The sequence below is a fragment of the Mollisia scopiformis genome (genome assembly GCF_001500285.1).
Source record: "Mollisia scopiformis unplaced genomic scaffold LY89scaffold_6, whole genome shotgun sequence".
Classification (NCBI taxonomy): Eukaryota; Fungi; Ascomycota; class Leotiomycetes; order Helotiales; family Mollisiaceae; genus Mollisia; species Mollisia scopiformis.
Window position 1 is genome coordinate 758835 of NW_017263586.1, and position 17989 is coordinate 776823.

The 17989-nt window shown below is 48.0% G+C and overlaps 6 protein-coding genes across 6 annotated transcripts; 2 read left to right on the forward strand and 4 right to left on the reverse strand.

The window, feature by feature from the left end:
* The first annotated feature begins 232 nt into the window (after nucleotides 1–232).
* LY89DRAFT_682216 (uncharacterized protein) lies at nucleotides 233–1653 on the forward strand. The gene is made up of 5 exons (XM_018214459.1): nucleotides 233–400; nucleotides 513–553; nucleotides 645–826; nucleotides 878–934; nucleotides 1195–1653. The coding sequence occupies exons 2-5, from the start codon at nucleotides 523–525 to the stop codon at nucleotides 1264–1266; spliced, it is 342 nt and encodes a 113-aa protein (XP_018074847.1). The 5' UTR covers nucleotides 233–400; nucleotides 513–522; the 3' UTR covers nucleotides 1267–1653.
* A 443-nt stretch (nucleotides 1654–2096) lies between these two features.
* On the reverse strand, nucleotides 2097–4533 carry LY89DRAFT_730531 (sure-like protein; the record flags this gene model as incomplete). Its single annotated transcript, XM_018219489.1, has 4 exons — nucleotides 2097–3372; nucleotides 3476–3538; nucleotides 3594–4465; nucleotides 4522–4533. The coding sequence occupies 4 exons, from the start codon at nucleotides 4531–4533 to the stop codon at nucleotides 2097–2099; spliced, it is 2223 nt and encodes a 740-aa protein (XP_018074848.1).
* A 238-nt stretch (nucleotides 4534–4771) lies between these two features.
* On the reverse strand, nucleotides 4772–6975 carry LY89DRAFT_715880 (uncharacterized protein). Its single transcript, XM_018218232.1, has 2 exons — nucleotides 5819–6975; nucleotides 4772–5769 (listed from the first exon to the last, which is right to left on the reverse strand). The coding sequence occupies exons 1-2, from the start codon at nucleotides 6631–6633 to the stop codon at nucleotides 5244–5246; spliced, it is 1341 nt and encodes a 446-aa protein (XP_018074849.1). The 5' UTR covers nucleotides 6634–6975; the 3' UTR covers nucleotides 4772–5243.
* A 124-nt stretch (nucleotides 6976–7099) lies between these two features.
* LY89DRAFT_640097 (uncharacterized protein) lies at nucleotides 7100–8356 on the forward strand. Its single transcript, XM_018211651.1, has 2 exons — nucleotides 7100–7448; nucleotides 7498–8356. The coding sequence occupies exons 1-2, from the start codon at nucleotides 7173–7175 to the stop codon at nucleotides 7945–7947; spliced, it is 726 nt and encodes a 241-aa protein (XP_018074850.1). The 5' UTR covers nucleotides 7100–7172; the 3' UTR covers nucleotides 7948–8356.
* A 206-nt stretch (nucleotides 8357–8562) lies between these two features.
* On the reverse strand, nucleotides 8563–9613 carry LY89DRAFT_771410 (Cloroperoxidase; the record flags this gene model as incomplete). Its single annotated transcript, XM_018221885.1, has 3 exons — nucleotides 8563–8889; nucleotides 8938–9095; nucleotides 9150–9613. The coding sequence occupies 3 exons, from the start codon at nucleotides 9611–9613 to the stop codon at nucleotides 8687–8689; spliced, it is 825 nt and encodes a 274-aa protein (XP_018074851.1). The 3' UTR covers nucleotides 8563–8686.
* A 757-nt stretch (nucleotides 9614–10370) lies between these two features.
* On the reverse strand, nucleotides 10371–17288 carry LY89DRAFT_444918 (Not1-domain-containing protein). Its single transcript, XM_018207576.1, has 4 exons — nucleotides 16863–17288; nucleotides 16485–16812; nucleotides 10542–16435; nucleotides 10371–10491 (listed from the first exon to the last, which is right to left on the reverse strand). The coding sequence occupies exons 1-4, from the start codon at nucleotides 17109–17111 to the stop codon at nucleotides 10453–10455; spliced, it is 6510 nt and encodes a 2169-aa protein (XP_018074852.1). The 5' UTR covers nucleotides 17112–17288; the 3' UTR covers nucleotides 10371–10452.
* Nucleotides 17289–17989: the final 701 nt, after the last annotated feature.

Genomic DNA, 17989 nt, shown 5'->3' on the forward strand with positions numbered 1-17989 from the left:
ACTTGTTATCGAAGCCCTTAGATGGTCTAGAAGCTGTATGCACCACGTGATTCATAATTGATATATAAATGGACAGCGACTCCGAGGGCGTATAGAGAAAATTCAAACATAAACAAACTAATTCAAAGCTTCTGACTAATTTAACGTAAAATAAAAAAGTTTTTGGGAATGTTTTTGTTCTGGTTGGTTTATCCGTGCGGCTACTCATCCCCGTGGCTTAGTCGGTTCTGTAGATCTGCTGCATAACAACACAGCTTCCCACCTTCCTCCTCTCCCAACCACGACTTCCCATCAACAAACGCCAAATCTCCTTCTCAAACTTCATTCCCAGATCCTCTCACCTTACGCGACGAAAGTCCCATCAATTTCTTCCTCTTTCAATCCAAGTTCATCGCATACTGTAAGTGTATTCCAAGTTTCTGTCGCATTGTTGAGACGCGTCCCGACTCGTTTTCAATGCGCCCGCTGAGCGCTTTCCTCCACCACGTCACTTTATACTAATTCCTTCATAGAAATAACACAATGGCAAGAGAAGGAACACGCTCTGCGACCGGTATGCATCCTCGCAGCGTCTGCTGCACGATCGAGCTTGTCACATAGCTCGGCGGGTAGCTTAACTTGACCTCTACTAAAGGCATATCTAGGAAACTCTCGACCAAGAGTCTTCCCAACTGTCCCCGTCACCGAGACCACTACGAAGAAGCGTGCCACTGCCAACACTGGTGCTAAGAGAGGTCCAAAGACTACAACTACCAAGGCGGCTAAGCCAACTGGCGTCACCAAGAAGAAGGCTGCACCAGCGAAGAAGACGAGCGTTGCCGACAAGGTAGGATTCACGCATTCTACATACAGTACAATCACTGACCTCTTCTTTTAGGCCAAGGGTGTCGTGAAGAAGGTCGAGGGTACTGTTACTGGCAACCCAGAGAAGAAGGTATGTGTCGAGAATCCATTGTTGTGATGCGCCTCGACGCGTCGAGCACCCCTGTTCTTCAAAAGCAAGGTGGTGAAACACCTTATCAGTACTTCAACATACCTCCCAATCGATGAACAAGTGTTTACGATTAGTTATCTCTCACTTCCAGTTCTTATCATTTCTATGAGATATTGCTTTTGTTATTCGAGAATTGATATTGATGAATATTTCGAATTACTTTCTTATTATCTCACGAAACTAATACTTTTCCTCGACAGGCTGCTGGTACGAAGAAGATCAAAGGCACTGATGGTAGCAAGACCAAGGCCACTGTTACCAAGAAGAAGTAAATGCCAGCTCACGAATATGACTCCAACAACATGCACGAACATGGACAAGGACTACGCATGTCTCCAGTCTGTAGAAATCACTGGGATGACTTACGCTCTTATACCCCTTGTCCCTTCCTGCCCGCTGGAGCGAAACTGGCGTTTGAGGAGTTTGCGATGGATGGGTGGACTGGATGCATGACGGACTGGGGGCGGTTTAATGGCATGCACTACGTTATGGTTACATGCTGTTGATAGGGCTTCGTTCAGGATGGATTATGGTTTCCTTCTATGTGCTTACTGGCTCATATCTGTTGTCTATGATCGTTTCTTTGGTGCCTCGTACAGTACATGCAAAGGTTTCAGTTGACATAAACTCTTCTTCTTCTTCTGAACCGTGATCAGAACTACCTGTATGTTGTGTCTGCACACTTGTGAATTATATTTTGTCGCTAGGTCACTCAATGCTGCAGAGTGGCCGAGCCTTTGCATCGCAATATGGAGCCCTTGGTTCAGGATTCTAGGATCTTGAACGAATCTTTGGGAATCCAAGATCTTGCTTGGCAATCGTAAATTTAGTGGCAGATTAACCGCTGGAAGCCTCTGGTCCCCAATGGGAGGTTATGGAACTGGGACGTTGAAATATTTCACGGGACGATTAAGGTCAACATAATACTTATAATGGAAATAGCATGGTCACAAATATCAGCGAGTCTACTACCTCGAGAGAAACGACAAAATAGCACTCCTTTCCATTGCATCAAAGAAAATCATGTCTCCATGACTTCTCATCTATGCCACAAAAAGCTTTCTATTCTTTCCCAGTCATCACAACACCCACCCCTTCCACCCTACCTCCTCCCCAAATCCACATCCCTAACCAGAACCATCTTTCCTCCATCCTTGCCTTCCTCTTCACCCACCCCCTCGACCCGGAAAAACTCACCAACAGCCCTCCCAACAACCCCTTCCCAAACCCCCCTCACTACCCCCCTCAACTCCTCCCCCGTCTGCCTAAAATCAGGAAAAGCATTACACTCCAACAACCACGCCCTCCCCCTCTCATCAACCAAGAAATCCAGCCCAAAGACCTCAAACGCATTCGGCAGCGTCTGGAAATGGATCATCATGCCCTTCGCCGCCGCTTCGAACACTTCCCCGGTGGTTTCGTAGATCTGTTTTTGGATAGAGTCATTGAGAGAAGGAGATAAAGGAAGGGAGGAGAGGAGTTGCACTGTGCCGGCAGAGAGGGAAGGTTGGAGGCATGTGTTTGTTAGGTGGGGAGAGAGGTCTGAGGGTGGGGAGGACCAGGGAGGAACGTAGGGGGTTGTGGCGAAGAGGGCGAGCATTTCGGAGAAGACGTAGACTTTCAGGGAGCCGATGGCTAGGACGTAGGTGCGGATGTGGAACTTGCGGTCATTCAGGAGGAGGGGTGGGTGGATGTAGGGTTGTGCGATGAAGTGGCGGAGGTGAGAGGTTATTATGCCCTCTCCTGTTTGAGCTTCGTTTGTTTCTTCGTCGTCCGAGTCTGGGGCATCGGTTTCCCATTCTTCGAAGATGGATTGCAATTCTGTTTCTGTGCTGAAGAGGCGGATTCCTTGGCCTCGGTCACTCATTCCTGGTTTTAGGATCCACCATTCTCTCTCGCTGCTTTCCTTGCTTTCATTTTCTTCTAGACCTGCTCGGAGCTCGAAGGCTTCGACTAGAGATTCGTCCAGGAACTCGGCGTAGTCGAGCTCGAAGTCACATGCTGGTTTGATGTTGGTGGCTAGGATTGAGGATGGATGTTTTGTGATCCAGGTATGTGCTGTGGTACTGAGGTAGTGTTTTCGGATAAGTGCTTTGCGGATTATATATGCGTTGCCGAGAGTAGTGCTAGGATGGGATAGCATGTGATCGAAAGGGAGAGTCTCGTAGGAAGAGATTTGTAGGAAAGGAGAATCGGGCGAAGGCAGCTCGGAGAGAGAAGGTATCAGTGTATATGATCTTGCTGGAAGCTTGGATTTCAGAGCCGCTAGGATGAGGGGCTGAACGTAAGTATCTTCGTAGTTGACCAAAGCATAGAAATGCTTGGCCGGTTTGCTTAAGAGAGACAAAGAATCCAAACTTGTAACGGGAGGAGGTGGCCTGGTAATCATTGGTCAGACATGGACTGGAAGACGAAGGTAGATTGTCTATGTATGGTCTAACAATGGTCTAATGCTCCAATGCTATGCATAACCTCACTCACAGCTTCAACTCTCCTTCTGTCTTTGCCGCCGCGTGCATGAAATTTGCTTTCAATGGTGTCACGCTTGGATGTTGTTAGTAACCAATGAGTCTCTTAGATAATCGCACGACAAACTCACCTAGTGTATTTCTCTTTCACAGCCCACCCATCATTGCCAGGTCCAGCTTCCTCCACACTTTTATAGACATCCGTAAACCTCGGAGCCCACTTGAAATGCTTATGCTTATGCCTCGTAACCTTCTCTCCTCCATTAGCAACACCGTCCTGACCCTCTCTCTCTCTAATCTTCTGCTCTTCCTCATCAGCATCACCCTCCTCAGCCTCAACTTCTTGGAAACAGCTTCCATTCCCCCAGTAATTCTGCAACATATTCGTCCACATCACTTTCCTCTCCCCCACATTATCCACCAACGGAACATTAACCGAATAAAGATCAACTTCCTGTCCCCAATTCTTATACAGGTAGTCGATCAGCCTGACACTTAACTTGCTCGCCCCCGCAATAATCTCTGGATCATGATTCTTTGAAAAGAAAGCATAGCTCAACGCAATAGCCCGCCTCTTACAAACAGCAGCCTCCAACGCCCCTCCCAGCGTCCCCGAGCTCAAACTAAACACCGCCGTACTATTCCGTCCATAATTCGGCCCAGAAACAACCAAGTCTACTGGTCCCCGGTCGTGGAAATAATGGTATAGACCTATTTGTACGCAACTAGCAGGTGTGCCATCTACCAGAACCCATTCTTCTTGTTCTTTCGAGCCTGGTGGTAAGGGTCGAGTGTGCGTAGTTCCATCGTCGTTATGCAGAGTGCCTGGACGGAAGTAGGTAGGTTTGACGGTCTGACCGATCATGTGCGCCTTTCCAATCCACGAACGTTGGGTGTGAGGAAGGACAACAGAGACCGTGTGTCCTGCTTCTTGGAGGTTTTGTACAAGGGAATGCACGTATGGAGAAGATTGGTTGGAGGGAGGGCCATCGTCGTTCACCACCTGATAATTGTTAACACAAAGAACATGTGATTAGATTCGTCGTGTCAAGAACTTACGAGAATATGCATTTTGACTAGATTGAAGTTGTTGTAGTGAAAGTTGAGAGTGTGGGATGGAGGGGCAACAATAAATTTTGGTTCAGCAGCCTCGCCCGAACTCGGGAGGCGGGGGGCTGTGGCGTCAAATCACGGATACTGGTACAATTATGTTACAATATTCTGGACGCATTCTCCAACTTCATGTTAAAGAATTGGACGACTCGACTTATGACTTGAAGAATCTAGCCAACTCAAGCAATATATATTCCACCGAAAATATCCAAACAAGAGTTTTGCGTTGGAAGCCGGCACTTACCTCAATGTCGTGACAGAAATAGAGCTGGCAACAGACTCAACGTTTCCTCAAACAACGTACCACAGTCTCACACAGGCAAGAAGTCATATCATCACATGCCAGTAGAAGTTTATAAAGTGTCCATTATCGCAAAATACCAGGCAGCTACAGTATCTCAACAGTCTAGGTAGCAGCATCGAGGTTGTCCATCCCCCTTAAGATGCATGCCAACCAGAATCACACCTCGTCTCAACGAGAGTAAGTTGCACGGAAGAAAATCTCCAATGCCAATGCAGACTCGCCGGTCGAGCATAATATTTTGGTCATCCCATTCCGAGACCGTCGCAGAAAGAAGCAATAAGTAGTCCGTGCTCTTAAAAGTAGCGACAGAACTTTCAAGTAATACAATTCATAATTCCTCCAAACCATCACACCCTAGATTGCTTTATGCACGAGGCTTCTTCGCACTTCTGCTAGGACTGCCCATAGCTTCGGTGCCTCTCTTCTTAGACTCTCTGCTTGTTGAACCAGCATGAGACCATTCATCGAAAAGCCCAGCTCTGCCCAATTGAGAAGCTCGAAACATTGGCGTTGTAGGGACGACGTCGTTGGCCATCTCATCATCACTACCTGGGCCAGCGGGAGAGCTGGTCATATACACTTTCTTCGATCGAGTAGCTCGGACGGTAGTTGGTGGGGTATATGGCGCGAATTTCGGAGCCTTGGGGGTAGCAGTAATGTCGTGAGCTTGGGCAGTAGGGGTGGTGATCTCGTCACGGTCCTCAATATCCGTATCCGCCTCTTCATCCTCGGTGTTGTGAGATTTGGCCTCAGCAGCTTGAGCACGCTCTTCAGTGAAGAGGAGCTTTGGCTTCACGGCGGATCTCATCGATCGGGGAAGTTCAGGAGACACAGTACCATCCTCGGTGTCGGAGTCGACAGCAAACTTGCGGAACATCTTCTTGCCTCGACTAGACGAAAAGTTAGTAGAGCTTATGGTGACTGCTTGAGGGTACTTACAAGACGTATACCAGGCCATCCTCACGCTTCTCCAAATCCTCAATATCTTGTTCACCTTCACCAGCTACCATAATCTTCCGACGCTTGCTGGAGCGCTTCGTTGGTTCAGATGGGACAGAAGCACCTTGACCGTAGAATGGATTATCAGCATTATTGTCGACCTCGGGGACTCTATCGTTGGAATCGGTATAGATTTGAATAGGTGTTTGCTCCTCCTCGGCCTCGAAGCTATCCAATGTGAAGCCAGTGTAATGCTTCCGGCCTTTTCTTGGAGAAGGCATGATCTCATCAGAGCTAGGGCGAATAGCGAATAGATTACGGGCAACTGAAGTGACAGCAGGGGAGATCTTTTCTGGACGCTTCTTCGGGGTCTTCGCCGGTGTCGGAAGCATGCCGTTATTGCGAAAAACTGTGGTAGATTGCTGCGCAATCATCTTGTCATTATCTCTGGGAGCTGGTAAACCAAGCGCAGATGCAGCTTCAATGGCAGAATCCTTTGTCAACGCACCAGACACACGTCGTCCGCCCATCTCGGGAAGGGATTGTCTCGGAGCGCGCTTCTTTGCGGTCTGCGGGGAGGAAGGGGTAGAGGTCAAGCTAGAAGTAGATTTGGATGGTGTTGAGGAGTGGATGGTGTTGCGAGATGATTGATGAGGAGGCGGAGTTGTACCATGGGATAACTGGGATAGGCGTGCTGACTTTCGAGGTGAATACGGTTGATAGTCGTCGCCCTTTGCACCCCATCTTGGTGTTTGTGGTGTTCGTGCTTGTTGGGAAGGAGGAGGAGGAGTGGTTGATCGTAATGTGGTTGCCATTTTGGCAGTCGCAGAAGGATATCACAGCTGCTTGCGCAGAGTGATGGGGGAGGAAGAGTGTGAAGACTTCGTGATTGAAGTTCTTGTTCGATATGATTCTTTTCGCAATATGATTGTCCTCTGGTCGAAGTAGAGCGCAAGGGATATGCGCGAAAACGTGGGTGAATTATGCGTTGGCAAACGAGCAAGAACAACGACGCTGCAAGCAAGCAATGACTGCGATGACTGCGATGACTGCAATTAATTGTAAAGGATGGTGCAACTAGAACGGGTATCTATGCAAATGGACGATGTGTGGTTGCGAAGATGATGGTGGGCAAGAGATTTCCAGGCTTGGGGATTTATTGAGGAGGTTGAAGTTGAAAACCAGCCTCCTGTTAGCGCACAAGCCATCAGCCTCATCAATGATTGGTGCACGGACCTATTTCACGGTAAATACAGACATTGATCTTGACGCGATTTTACGCGTCAATCTCCCCTATTTGGCCATATTTTACTCTTCTGTGTACATTGCGTCATATACAACATTCTGGAACAAGATGTCGACTCCTGATATTGAACGATTAGATCTATCTGACTCTGACAATGAAGATCTCTTCGCATCACCTTCGAAAGCATCCAACCCAAGCCAGAAAGCCCCCACCAAGCCATCAGAAAACAGTAATGCTCCCCCGCAGCGCAATGGTGAATCGAAGTATGATGCCGAGGCCGCGCGAGAAGCTTCCTTAAAGAAGGAACTGGAAAGCGTAAGGAGTATCAATGAGGTCATCGAAGGAGTGGTATCTAGTCTTGAATGCGCGCAGGGGAATATGGATGTGAGTATCTCGTGTCAATGTTGATGTCCAAATACTAACGTGCTTATAGACAGTCTCACGAACAGTCACCTCTGCTTCCACACTTCTGAATACGTGGATTCGAATACTCTCGCAAACAGAGCACAATCAGCGACTGATATTAAATCCTAACTGGCAAGGTGCAAGTCAAGATGTGGCAGATATGGAGAATGAGATGGTCCTGAAGGCGCAGGCGGCTGAGAGGAGGGCAGCTGAAGAGGAGAGGCGGCGAGAAGATGCTCGACGGAGAGCAGAAGATGAAGAGAGACAACGCCAGGCAGGCACTACTGTTCGTGGAGCAAGAGGAACGAGGGCTAGAGGTAGAGGAGTTGGCAGAGGAAGCAGTGTCAGTGGCACAGGTTATGTTGCTGGTGGTTCCAGCTCAGGAACAGGTCGAGGCACGTCACAAATTAGTCGGACGGGTACGGGCATTGGGCGAGGGCTTGGGAGTACGAGAGGAAGGGCTAGAGGTGTCAGATAATCGAGATGTGTCAAATCCGTGGCTACAAATATCGACATACCTGAAGGTACATCAGAACCAATATCCTGGCGTCCTTTAAGGCCTCTAACACTTCGCATCCCGCCAATTTCTGGCATTTCAGGAGAGATAGCCTTGCAACTCAATACAGCAAGCCATTGTCTGAGAAGGATACAAAAAGAGGAGGAGCAGGATAGCCAAACCCTGTATCGAACTGCAGGCAAGAATCAAGCCAACGCAGATAACGCTTTAATGTAACTGCAAGTGGTTATCATCTTCTACATCGCAAACTCGTATGCGATGCATATGATGCGCATATGTTCACTTCTTGCTTATTTTGCTTGATTGTTACAGAGCTATTTTCGGCATGACTGCTACAAAGCTCGATAAATGATTCAATTTCTTCCTAGCGAACCCTCGAGATCAAAGGGGTCAGAATATAAGAGTAGTCTCTTCAAGCACGAATGTCTGGCGGAGACTCAAACTTAAATAACTTGTAGTAAGCTATTCATGATTTCGCAACATGTGTTTTCTCGCAGCTCATCAATTGCCTCACACACGAGTCGAGCTGTTCACCTCACAAGGAGAAGGAATTCCCGCAGGTGCTTAAAATAATTTGCTTTTTATGTATTTTCAATTTGTATGCTCGAGGCCAAGTCGTAATGAACTACATTCCTGCTTGTTGGAAGAAATTACACATCAAAATCTAGACATACCAGAATCTTCCTACCGGTTCAAGCCCCTACAAAGCATGCACCAGTAGCCCGGTAATAGGATCATATCCACCAAACGCCAGCTTCAAGGTATTCGTCGTTATCTCCAAACCTTCCGGGAGGGCGTCCTTGTTAGCAGCCACAAGCTGCAAGATCATAGCTCCCAATGTCAACAACGTGGTTTGAGTAGTCGGCGGTCTCCAGCCTTCATTGTACGGCAATCTTTCTTGCTCTAAAAGACAATCAGTTCACATCTTCGAAATTGCTTTGAGCTACTCACCGAAGAAGATCTTGACATATTCAACAGGGGCTACTCCTGTGACAGGATCTCCCATCACCGAGAGATACAAAGCAGTTTCTCCATAACTAAGAATATACTGCTGCGGCGTATAAGTGAACTTCGAGTCCTCCGCCTCCTTGGTGGTAACACGGTTATATCTACCACCATCAGCACCCACTTCCTCAAAAGCAAGAACAACGTAGAAGACTTACTTAGCCGCCGACGCAACTGCAATACTAGTCTCACTCATCCCCTCATAATACGCCAACACCATATCAAAAATCGACTGATTAAACGAATAATTATCCCCATCATCCACATAATAATCCGCCCGACTCAGACTAGCATCATGTTCAATGGGAAAATTATGTTCGTCCAAATCATCCAGATCAAAACTCGTAGCCAATAAATCGTCCGGGACACTTAAAAGGCCAGCTCCTCCTATGACGGTGGCGAAATCGGCGCCGACGTTCATGCCATCTTGACAGGCTTGGATCAGCAGCGGAATGGTGATGGCTTTCCCGTTGTGAGGAAGGAAGCCGTGGTTTGCGAGGGAGTTGAGGCCGGGGCAGGGTGAGCGGACGTCGCCTGGACCGGGAGGAGACCAGGTTGTGAAGTTTTGGGCGGTTGAGAGAGTGAGGAGGAGAGGGAGGATGGAAATGAAAGAGGAAAACATGATGCAAAAATGTATTTCGAAGAAAATAAAAGATTGTACCCAGCAACTTGAGAAAATGAGAGTAATACATACATATCTGCTCTGCGATTTGTTTATACTACTATGTTAGTTTCTGCATTCCCCTCCCTCATTGCAAGTACGCCTCGGCGCGTTGGAAAGATCTTCAACCACCATCCCTAGCGCCCTGAAGCCGTCAAAACTTTAGCCAACTTTAATTCATTTAGACTGGTCGATCCCGAAGCCACATCCATAATCGTCATTCCGGGCGCCGTTCTAGCTAATCACATTATTTTTATTCCAAATGTGCCGAGCTTTGTCCTGCTTTGGCCAGTCCCCGATTTTTCCATTGACCTCACGGAACGATGACTGTACTATCACCAACTTAAGAACGAAGAGTTAGAAGAGGCAGCTAGAAAGTTTTGCAAAAGTCAGGACTCCATTTATGATACAAACAAACTACTGTCTTCCCCGTGACAGCATAAGCAAACCATTTCCACGCCATATGTCTGTTTTCCCAAGCCCGCATTTTGTCCTTCCACTGTTTTTACAATGGCTGGGACGAAACATTATCATGTTCGATGCATTAATTAGAAGTTCCTCACGATCGCTCTACCCGAAGCGTTGCAGACCTCGCAAAATCCCACCTTTCGCTCGCTATGCAGAGAACAAATCCTGATTGATCGCAAAACGCCGTTCGTGGTTAGAGAGAATATGTAACATGTGGAGAATGGACTTTGAATGACAGTGGTCCGTATGTAGCTTGCGCAATTGGGTTCGTGTCGTGGTCAGCATCTAGCCTCCGTTGATTTTGAGGGTTCGATGTTGCCAGATTTGTAGAATCATCCCCGAGAAGCCAGAGCCATAAAGCGTTCTTGGATCTGGATATTTTATTAGTATGCGGATAATGGCTACATTGTCAAGTACTTACATCTGGTGACGACTTGATGAAGGGAAGCTCAAAGAACATAAGCTGGTCATTCTTGACTAATTCTTGGACCGTGACGATCAGTCCCCAAGGATGCGGCCACTGTCCCAGCAAGCGTTCCAATAGAATTCGGGTGACCTGCTGGCGAATATCAAGTTCTTCTGGATCATTGACGTCACTGCCAAAGAATCCTAGAAGTGCTTGGCTGAAGTAGTGGGTATGCGTACTTGGGAATCGAAGTTGATTGATGATGCTACTGATGAGGAAGTAGCGTGCCTCGGGATTAAGTTCGTGAACAAGCATGGATAGGAGGACGGCATCAGGAGATCCGGGAACAAATGTCGGAGCCCCTTTCTGTTCAGCGCGAGCGATTGACTGCACTCCAATATAAACGACCAGAGCCTCCATGAGATTCAGATCAACTGAAATAGGTACGAAGCCTAGACCAGATTGTCGAGTTTTTCTTCGTTGAATCGCATGCGCAATCTGAGCAACTGCATGCTCAGAAGCTCCCGTCTCGAATGCTTGGTTGATGACATCGAATAGACCTGTCTGGCGCAGTGGAATCTCGACATCATTCATGTTGGCGGGAGACACACGGATTTCCTCCACGCGGTCAATTTTCAAGCCCGGTTGTAATGGATCGGGCATCTTGTATGATGCAGGATTTGCGGTCAAAATCAAATTATGAAGTTGGACACAATGATTTGGAATGTTGTTACCCAGCTGAGAATGATTAGCAGCTAAGAAGTCCGGGAAGTCGTGTTGCAACATAAGGAGAAATTTGAGCACGCCTCGGTAGACTTCTTTCGTATGACCTTGAATCTGCAATGGCTTCAGAAGATTGCCCGTAAAGGACGTCAGCCCTTCCACAAGTTCAGCGCATGGGCCCCAGCCAAGCTGATCCGGAAGTCTTAGTAACACAGGTAAGAAATTTCGATGTGAAACCAAACTGAGCCATCCAAATAAGAAGCCTGGGAAATATGCTGGTCGAGTCTGCAGGAATACATGAGCAAAGACAAGCATGATATCTTGGTTCTCGGAGTCAGAAAAGTGGTCAGCAGACATGCTAAATTCGCAAAGCATGGTGGACAGCAATCTGAAGAACACCTTCTGGTTGAACAGCTCTCCACGCGTAACGTGATGGTGGTTCAGAATGAGGACAACGAGGGATGAAATCGACTTGAGATATGCGGCTTTGTCAGCTTTGACCTCTCCTTCTTGCTCACGACCTTTGACTAGCATGGCGATAAGCTTAGCCAAAGAGTCTATAGGAATGTAGGCGTCGTTGATGCTTCCGTTGTGTTGAATATGTTGCTCGAAACGATCGATAGAGGATTCGATTGACAGGCGCAAGAAGAGGCAAAGATCGTCCCGATTGTTGATTACCTGCCTGTTGTACATCTGAGAGATGAACTCGAGGGAGGCTTTATCCGAGGCGTTAGGATTGTTGCAAAGTCTCACCCATTCCTCGAAGACGTATCCCATCTGTTCACGGACAAATGTTATACGTTCATCATTACTGCCCGCGTTCTGTGCCTGGGGAAGACCCGAGCTTATCAATTTCTCCTTCAGCTGCTGGCCGATCTCGAGGGACGGATCTTCCTCAATCCACTTCCAAGCGGCTTCTAAGCTGCTGGCGAAGTCAGCATACAAAGCTACAGGCCGATCATTAAGAAGGACCGCATCCAACAGTGCAGATAAGAATTGGATTGCTTCTTCCTTGTGTTGCTTGATGGCTTTGGTCGTTTCTTGATCGATGCGCTGCCAGTCGACCATCTCATTTTCAACAAGAGTGACTGCCAATGGAACGTGCAAGAGGGCATCCCCTGCTTGGTTCTCAACGGTGTTGTGCACAAGCTGAGAAGCACGGATAGAAAGTCTGCAAATGTTCCGTAACACGAGGACCAAAGATTCCACAAGAAGATCATGCTCACTGCCCCCAAAAAGCGATTTGGAGATGAAATCGACGATGGGCACAATGGGCACATCGAGGGCGTCAGTTTGACAGCTTCGAATGACCAAGGTCATGACGGTATCAAAAGCGTCGAGAACTGGATGGGGTTGGCGAAGTGATCGAAAGTGCTGTTCAGGCGAATCTTGAACAGCGCGTTCGAGTTCCGCCAATGTCCTTTGCAAGCGTTCAATGACTGAAGCAGGGCCCACTTGCAACGATGGCATACGGCCATTAGCCATGATTGTGTTGTGCTGGGCGTACGCTGGCTGTTGTGTACCAATATGCGGCATGGCGGGAGGTTCTGCTGGCGTAGGAAGATTTGGTACTGCTGGGTACTGATCTTGAAGGATGTCGTTTGCCATAGACCTGGTTGCATCGGAAGTGGAAGGTACGTGGGTGGTGCTACCTAGCGATGCTGGGATTCGTGGCTGCCGTGCGAACTCATCGTAGATGGCCATCTGCTCCTGATTCAACCCGGCCATAGAAGGCTGCAACTTGTAAGGGGGAGGGATAGTCCACGACCACCGATTCAAATTTGGATCAACATACGGCTCTTCCGGTCTGTTCAGTCGATGAAGGCGGCGAGCTTCGAGTTCTGGCTCAATCATATCTTCAATCTCGGGCACAGCTCGCTCTTCTGCCTTCTTCTCCACTTGACTGCAAGCCAAGTCTAAGTTCGAGTTAACACACATGATGATGGTGCCTTCTGGCAGACCTTGTGCTAATTCGCCGGACATCCCACGAATGTAGTTGGTCATGCTTGCACGTAGTGGCTCTTTCGATGTAACCAAAGCCAAAGCACCAGCAGTCTTCTTGACCATGTTGATCGCGGCAGAACGGAGTCTGGTTTCGGATGATTCAGTGGCGAAGTCTTTGTGTATCATCTGCGCCGTAGAGATAGCCGCAATGGTAACAGAGCGCTCAACCACAGGGGATATGATCTCGTGGACTGCTCTGGTGATGGCTGTTCTCACGATTTCTTGCAAGCGACCTTGGTTGACCATGTCATTCGTAGGAGGATAATTCAGCAGAGGTCCTAGATCTGGAATAGAGGAGGTGATTTCCTGAGGTGAAAATCGGCCTCCACCAACTCCACCAGCCATTCCATTCAGAGATAGGTTGTCAAATCTGTCCAAGCCTTCTGGAGCCATGACCTCGCCAGGATCGATGTCTGGAATGCGGTTCATAATCTCGTCGGATGGCTCAATGGTTTTGTGGTCCAAACCTAAGTCTGCACAAAGAACTTCGATCTCAAACTTCATGTTAAGCTTCAGATCGGCCTTGTGGTACAGTTCCATGAGCGCCTTTATAATATCCATGATCCAAGGGTTGGGTGGCTTGAAAATAGTAGAGTATTGGCCTTGCACCAACAGCTTACACACAAATGGAATTACAACAATGAGCCGTTGGGAATCGAGACCTTCGGCCAAGAGCTGCTTGAATGCAATGTTCTTGTGCTTGATCGGCTTATCGCGGGCCAGTGTGAGGGCTCCGAGCCATGTTGCAAGATTCTTCAGAAATTGGCGTTCATGGGTGCTGTTTAAGGTGGCCTCCGAATTAAGTGTTCGAAATGCACAGAGATATGTCTCACGCAACAGCTCTGCCCATAAAGACTTTTTGCTGAAAAGCCTGACAAGATTCAAGTAGAGCTCATGGAAGTTTGGCTGCATCTTGGCCCGCTCCTGCACCAAATGCCCAGCAAACCATTGCAGATTTTGTTCGGTGACGACGTCTTTGAGTTCAAGGAACTTAGAGTCAAGGTTTTCTGCAGTGATGTTGTTGAGTACGAACTGAATCTTGTCTTGCATGTCCTCATCGGGGTCCTCGTACTCATATTGCGGATCTTCCACGTGAAGAGATGCAAATGCGGGTAGAGCTGGAATGGGCATGTCGTCTAAGTCGCCATTGGTGATAGCTCCAAGACCGCCATTGATACCAGGAGGTGCATTTCGATCGAGCTCTTGCTGATATTGGGCAGCTTCTTTGGCTTTGGCCCATGCTTCGGTATTTTGTAGGCCAGGGATCTGGAGGAGCTGCATGCAGAAACCAGGCCATTCACGTAACCGAGGAAATAGTTGCATAAGTGCTTGCAACCCGAATTTGTACATTGACTGCGTTGGGGTATAGTCACGAACAGCTTCGAGTATCATACCCAATCCAATCTGGAGGGGTAAATCATCGATCAGTCTGTGAGAGATGATACCACCGAAAAGAACAGCAGTGGTTGCCAGAGCCTCAAGTGGATAGGTGTGATAAAGGGCATACTCGTCGAATAGTCCATGAATCATACAAGCAAAAACATCCTGCTCGGCTGGTCCACGTGAATGTTTGTACTGGTTGAGAGCTTCGACAACGGTACGAACTTGGACCTCATCGCTGTACATGCGTTTATAGTGCTCTTCCATCTGTGCCACAGATTCCTTGGGAAGCGAGTTACCGTTCGCCCCATTTGCGTCAATGATATCGTCAAAACCTTGGTCGTAGTTGATCAAGCGAGGGTATGCCGTGATGCATGTTCTTTGGACGACGATCAAATCATGGGAAGGTGTCTTAGGTTTGGGTAAAAGGTCCTCCACAATGTGCAAGAGTTGCCACACTGCCTTTACAGTCAGCGCGACACTACGCAGTTCTCCCTGTCGTTGAAGGTCGAGTTCGTGCTGGGCTTTGATGCTGAGGAAGGTCAGGAGTGACTCGACAAAATCCGCTCGTATTGCCGCTTGTTTTTGTGCCCAGTCCTCCAGGTCCACTAAGCCACGCCCGCATGCCACAGAAGCCAAGTCCATCGAGAATCCAGTAGGCTGAGATACCAATTGATCAATCCAATTGTGTCGGACTGCGTGATCCATTATGATTGTCAGATCACTGGGTGATTTGGCATGCGTGTCAGTTAGCCGACCGAACACCCAGGGCTGATCCTTGATCCATAGACCTTCCAGAACGAAGTTATAGTTAGGATCGAATTTGTACAGGAACCGCTCGAACAGATTTGTAATCGTATCAGATGCGAGGTCTGGCCACGGCTTGGGTACGCCAAACGCAGCTACCAGGAATATGTCTAGATTAGGAACAACAACATCTTGGAACAGTCTCTTTGCCTCTGGGGAATCCGATGCAGTAGGTGAGTCTAACGCTACGTTGAACATTGCAGACAAAGCCACCACTGAGACTAACGGATGCCTGGCTGCTTGAGCTGCTCTTTCTTGAATCTCGGGCTCTGCATGCGAAAATTCTGCAACCGTAAAGGCTGGTTGAAGGTTGGGAATGGTGCTTGCATCTAGCAGGTCCGAGGTCAGAGAGGTGAACGCATTAATGAACGACAACTGTGTCTCCGGATTTGTCCATTGCCCACCCCATAATTGTTGAACGTCCAAGGCTCCGTCCACAGCCAATGGTAGTAGTGCTTCATATATTGCCAGAAGTTGTTCCCTGGATATTCGGAGATCTGGTATATCGAAATAGTCGATTATGGATGACCAACGCAAATTAGGAGCAGACATGCGTAATGTGTTTGCCAAGACCGATGGAGAGAATACAGGGGTTCGACTGATCGCGGTGTACAGTAAGGCAGAAGAGGCGAATTTCTCTGTTATCTGAATGCCTGGCAGATTTTGTAGGTGAGTTTTGCAAGTCTCTTCGTCAGCTGTAAATCCATTTCCAACCTGTTGTATGTATGAAGCGAAAGGATTGCTACCATCGAGTAGGCTTCTTAGATAAAGTGCCGAAAGCACGATCGCTGGAGGTGCACGATCTAACCCCACATAACGATACGAAATAGCCGTCTCGAGGTCTTTCTTAGCTTGTTGGTCAAAGTTCGGGGGGTGGTATTGTATAAATCGGTCAACGATTGTTGCTACGAACTCATCGGAGAGAACATCGTCTTCTAAGGGTTGGGCTAGGATTTGGAGAAATGGCGTGTAATTCGTAGAGAGGATGGCATCAGCTGCATCTCGTTAGCTTAGTGAACTGAGAAATCGATATGCGTTCTGTACCTTTGGTTTTCAAGTCTGATCTAGGGCCAATCTTGAACGCTAAGGCCAGAACTGTCTTCTCGAGCGCGTCCAGCTTGAAGTGTTCCATGAACGTCGAGAGGTCGAAATCTCGAAAGAGGTCCTCATTGGCAGTCTCTATCGACTCCGCAATCCTCCTAGCTTGTTCTACGTCTTGTCTAATCTTGCGTACCTCACGAACGAGGATCTCGTAGTTCCCTCCATTGCCTATTGGACCACGGTTGGAGCCCGGGAAGATCTGAGGAGCATTGCCAACCACGAGACGGGTGAAGTATTTCGGAAATATGTCCATGCCGTGCTCATCGACCAGCTGCGCAACATGTCAGCTGTTGTATTATTGTAATCTTGCAATGCGCATACCTTTCTGATCTGCTCAGCTTGTTGTTCCCACTTTGTGCGATCTTTATCCTCCTTGATGGTGCTGAGGAGGAGGTAAACCTGGGCAACGACAATTTTGGTGACGTTGGATCCAGTTGGGCTACTAGTGCTTGGACTCGCGCCAGCACTGAAGGGGCCGTGGTGAGAGCCGTGGGGCGAATGGCTGATACCTGTCTCTATTCTCTGCTGAGCCGGCGAAGGTGTAAAAGTCCCTCCTTTTGAAGGTACCATCGAAGTAGCTGGTATTCCTGCGCAAACCCAAACCCGCAGAGCTGTCTCTCGTTCTTGGACGACGAAAGAAGATCTACCGGGAAGGTATGGACATTGATTGAATGTTTGCGAAAACGGAGAAGGGATGTGGGATCGAACTCTAGAGTCGCGTTGATGAGTTTGAGGTGAAGTTCGCGATCGGCTACCATGAGGCTCGTCTGAGCTGTCGTCAACTCGCTGGGCGAAAAGCCTGGCTAACCGACTTGGGACTAGGCGAGGTAAGGCACAGATTGAAGATGAGAGTAACCCATACAATTCACTATCTCGGAGCTGTTTGCTTATGTCTTTGAAATCGTGATGAGGTGTTCAATACTCTATAATTCGATGTTAGTCTACATTTGGAGTGCGAATTATCATTGTTCAAGACCATGCGGCTCATCAAGCCTGCAGGTACAGATAAACTTCCGAGGGGTTCTTTTTCGCCCTTTGAAAGTGGGCAGATATGGAGGCGGCACGATTCAAAGAGTGCCGTTCCTTATATCTTCTACATTTTGGTCTGTAGTCCAGCTCCTGGTTTGTCTGGTATTCGTGAAGATTTTGCTGGACCATTTTGAAGTGTAATAGACCCGACGAGTCGACCACAATCTAATAACTCCAGGAGGGATGAGTCGCTACCATGAAATCCTACAATATCTCTCTTCACTGATATGAATAGATACGTCCACCTTTTATCTCATACTCTACGACTTCGGACGATTGTTCAGTCCGTCCCAAGGTCTCACAATGATGGATATGTTACCTAGGTACCCACTCATCAGAATGGAAGCTCTGGTCACACTGAGATGTTATTCGATAACATTACATATACGGCGACATGAAACTTCTGAATTCTCACTAAG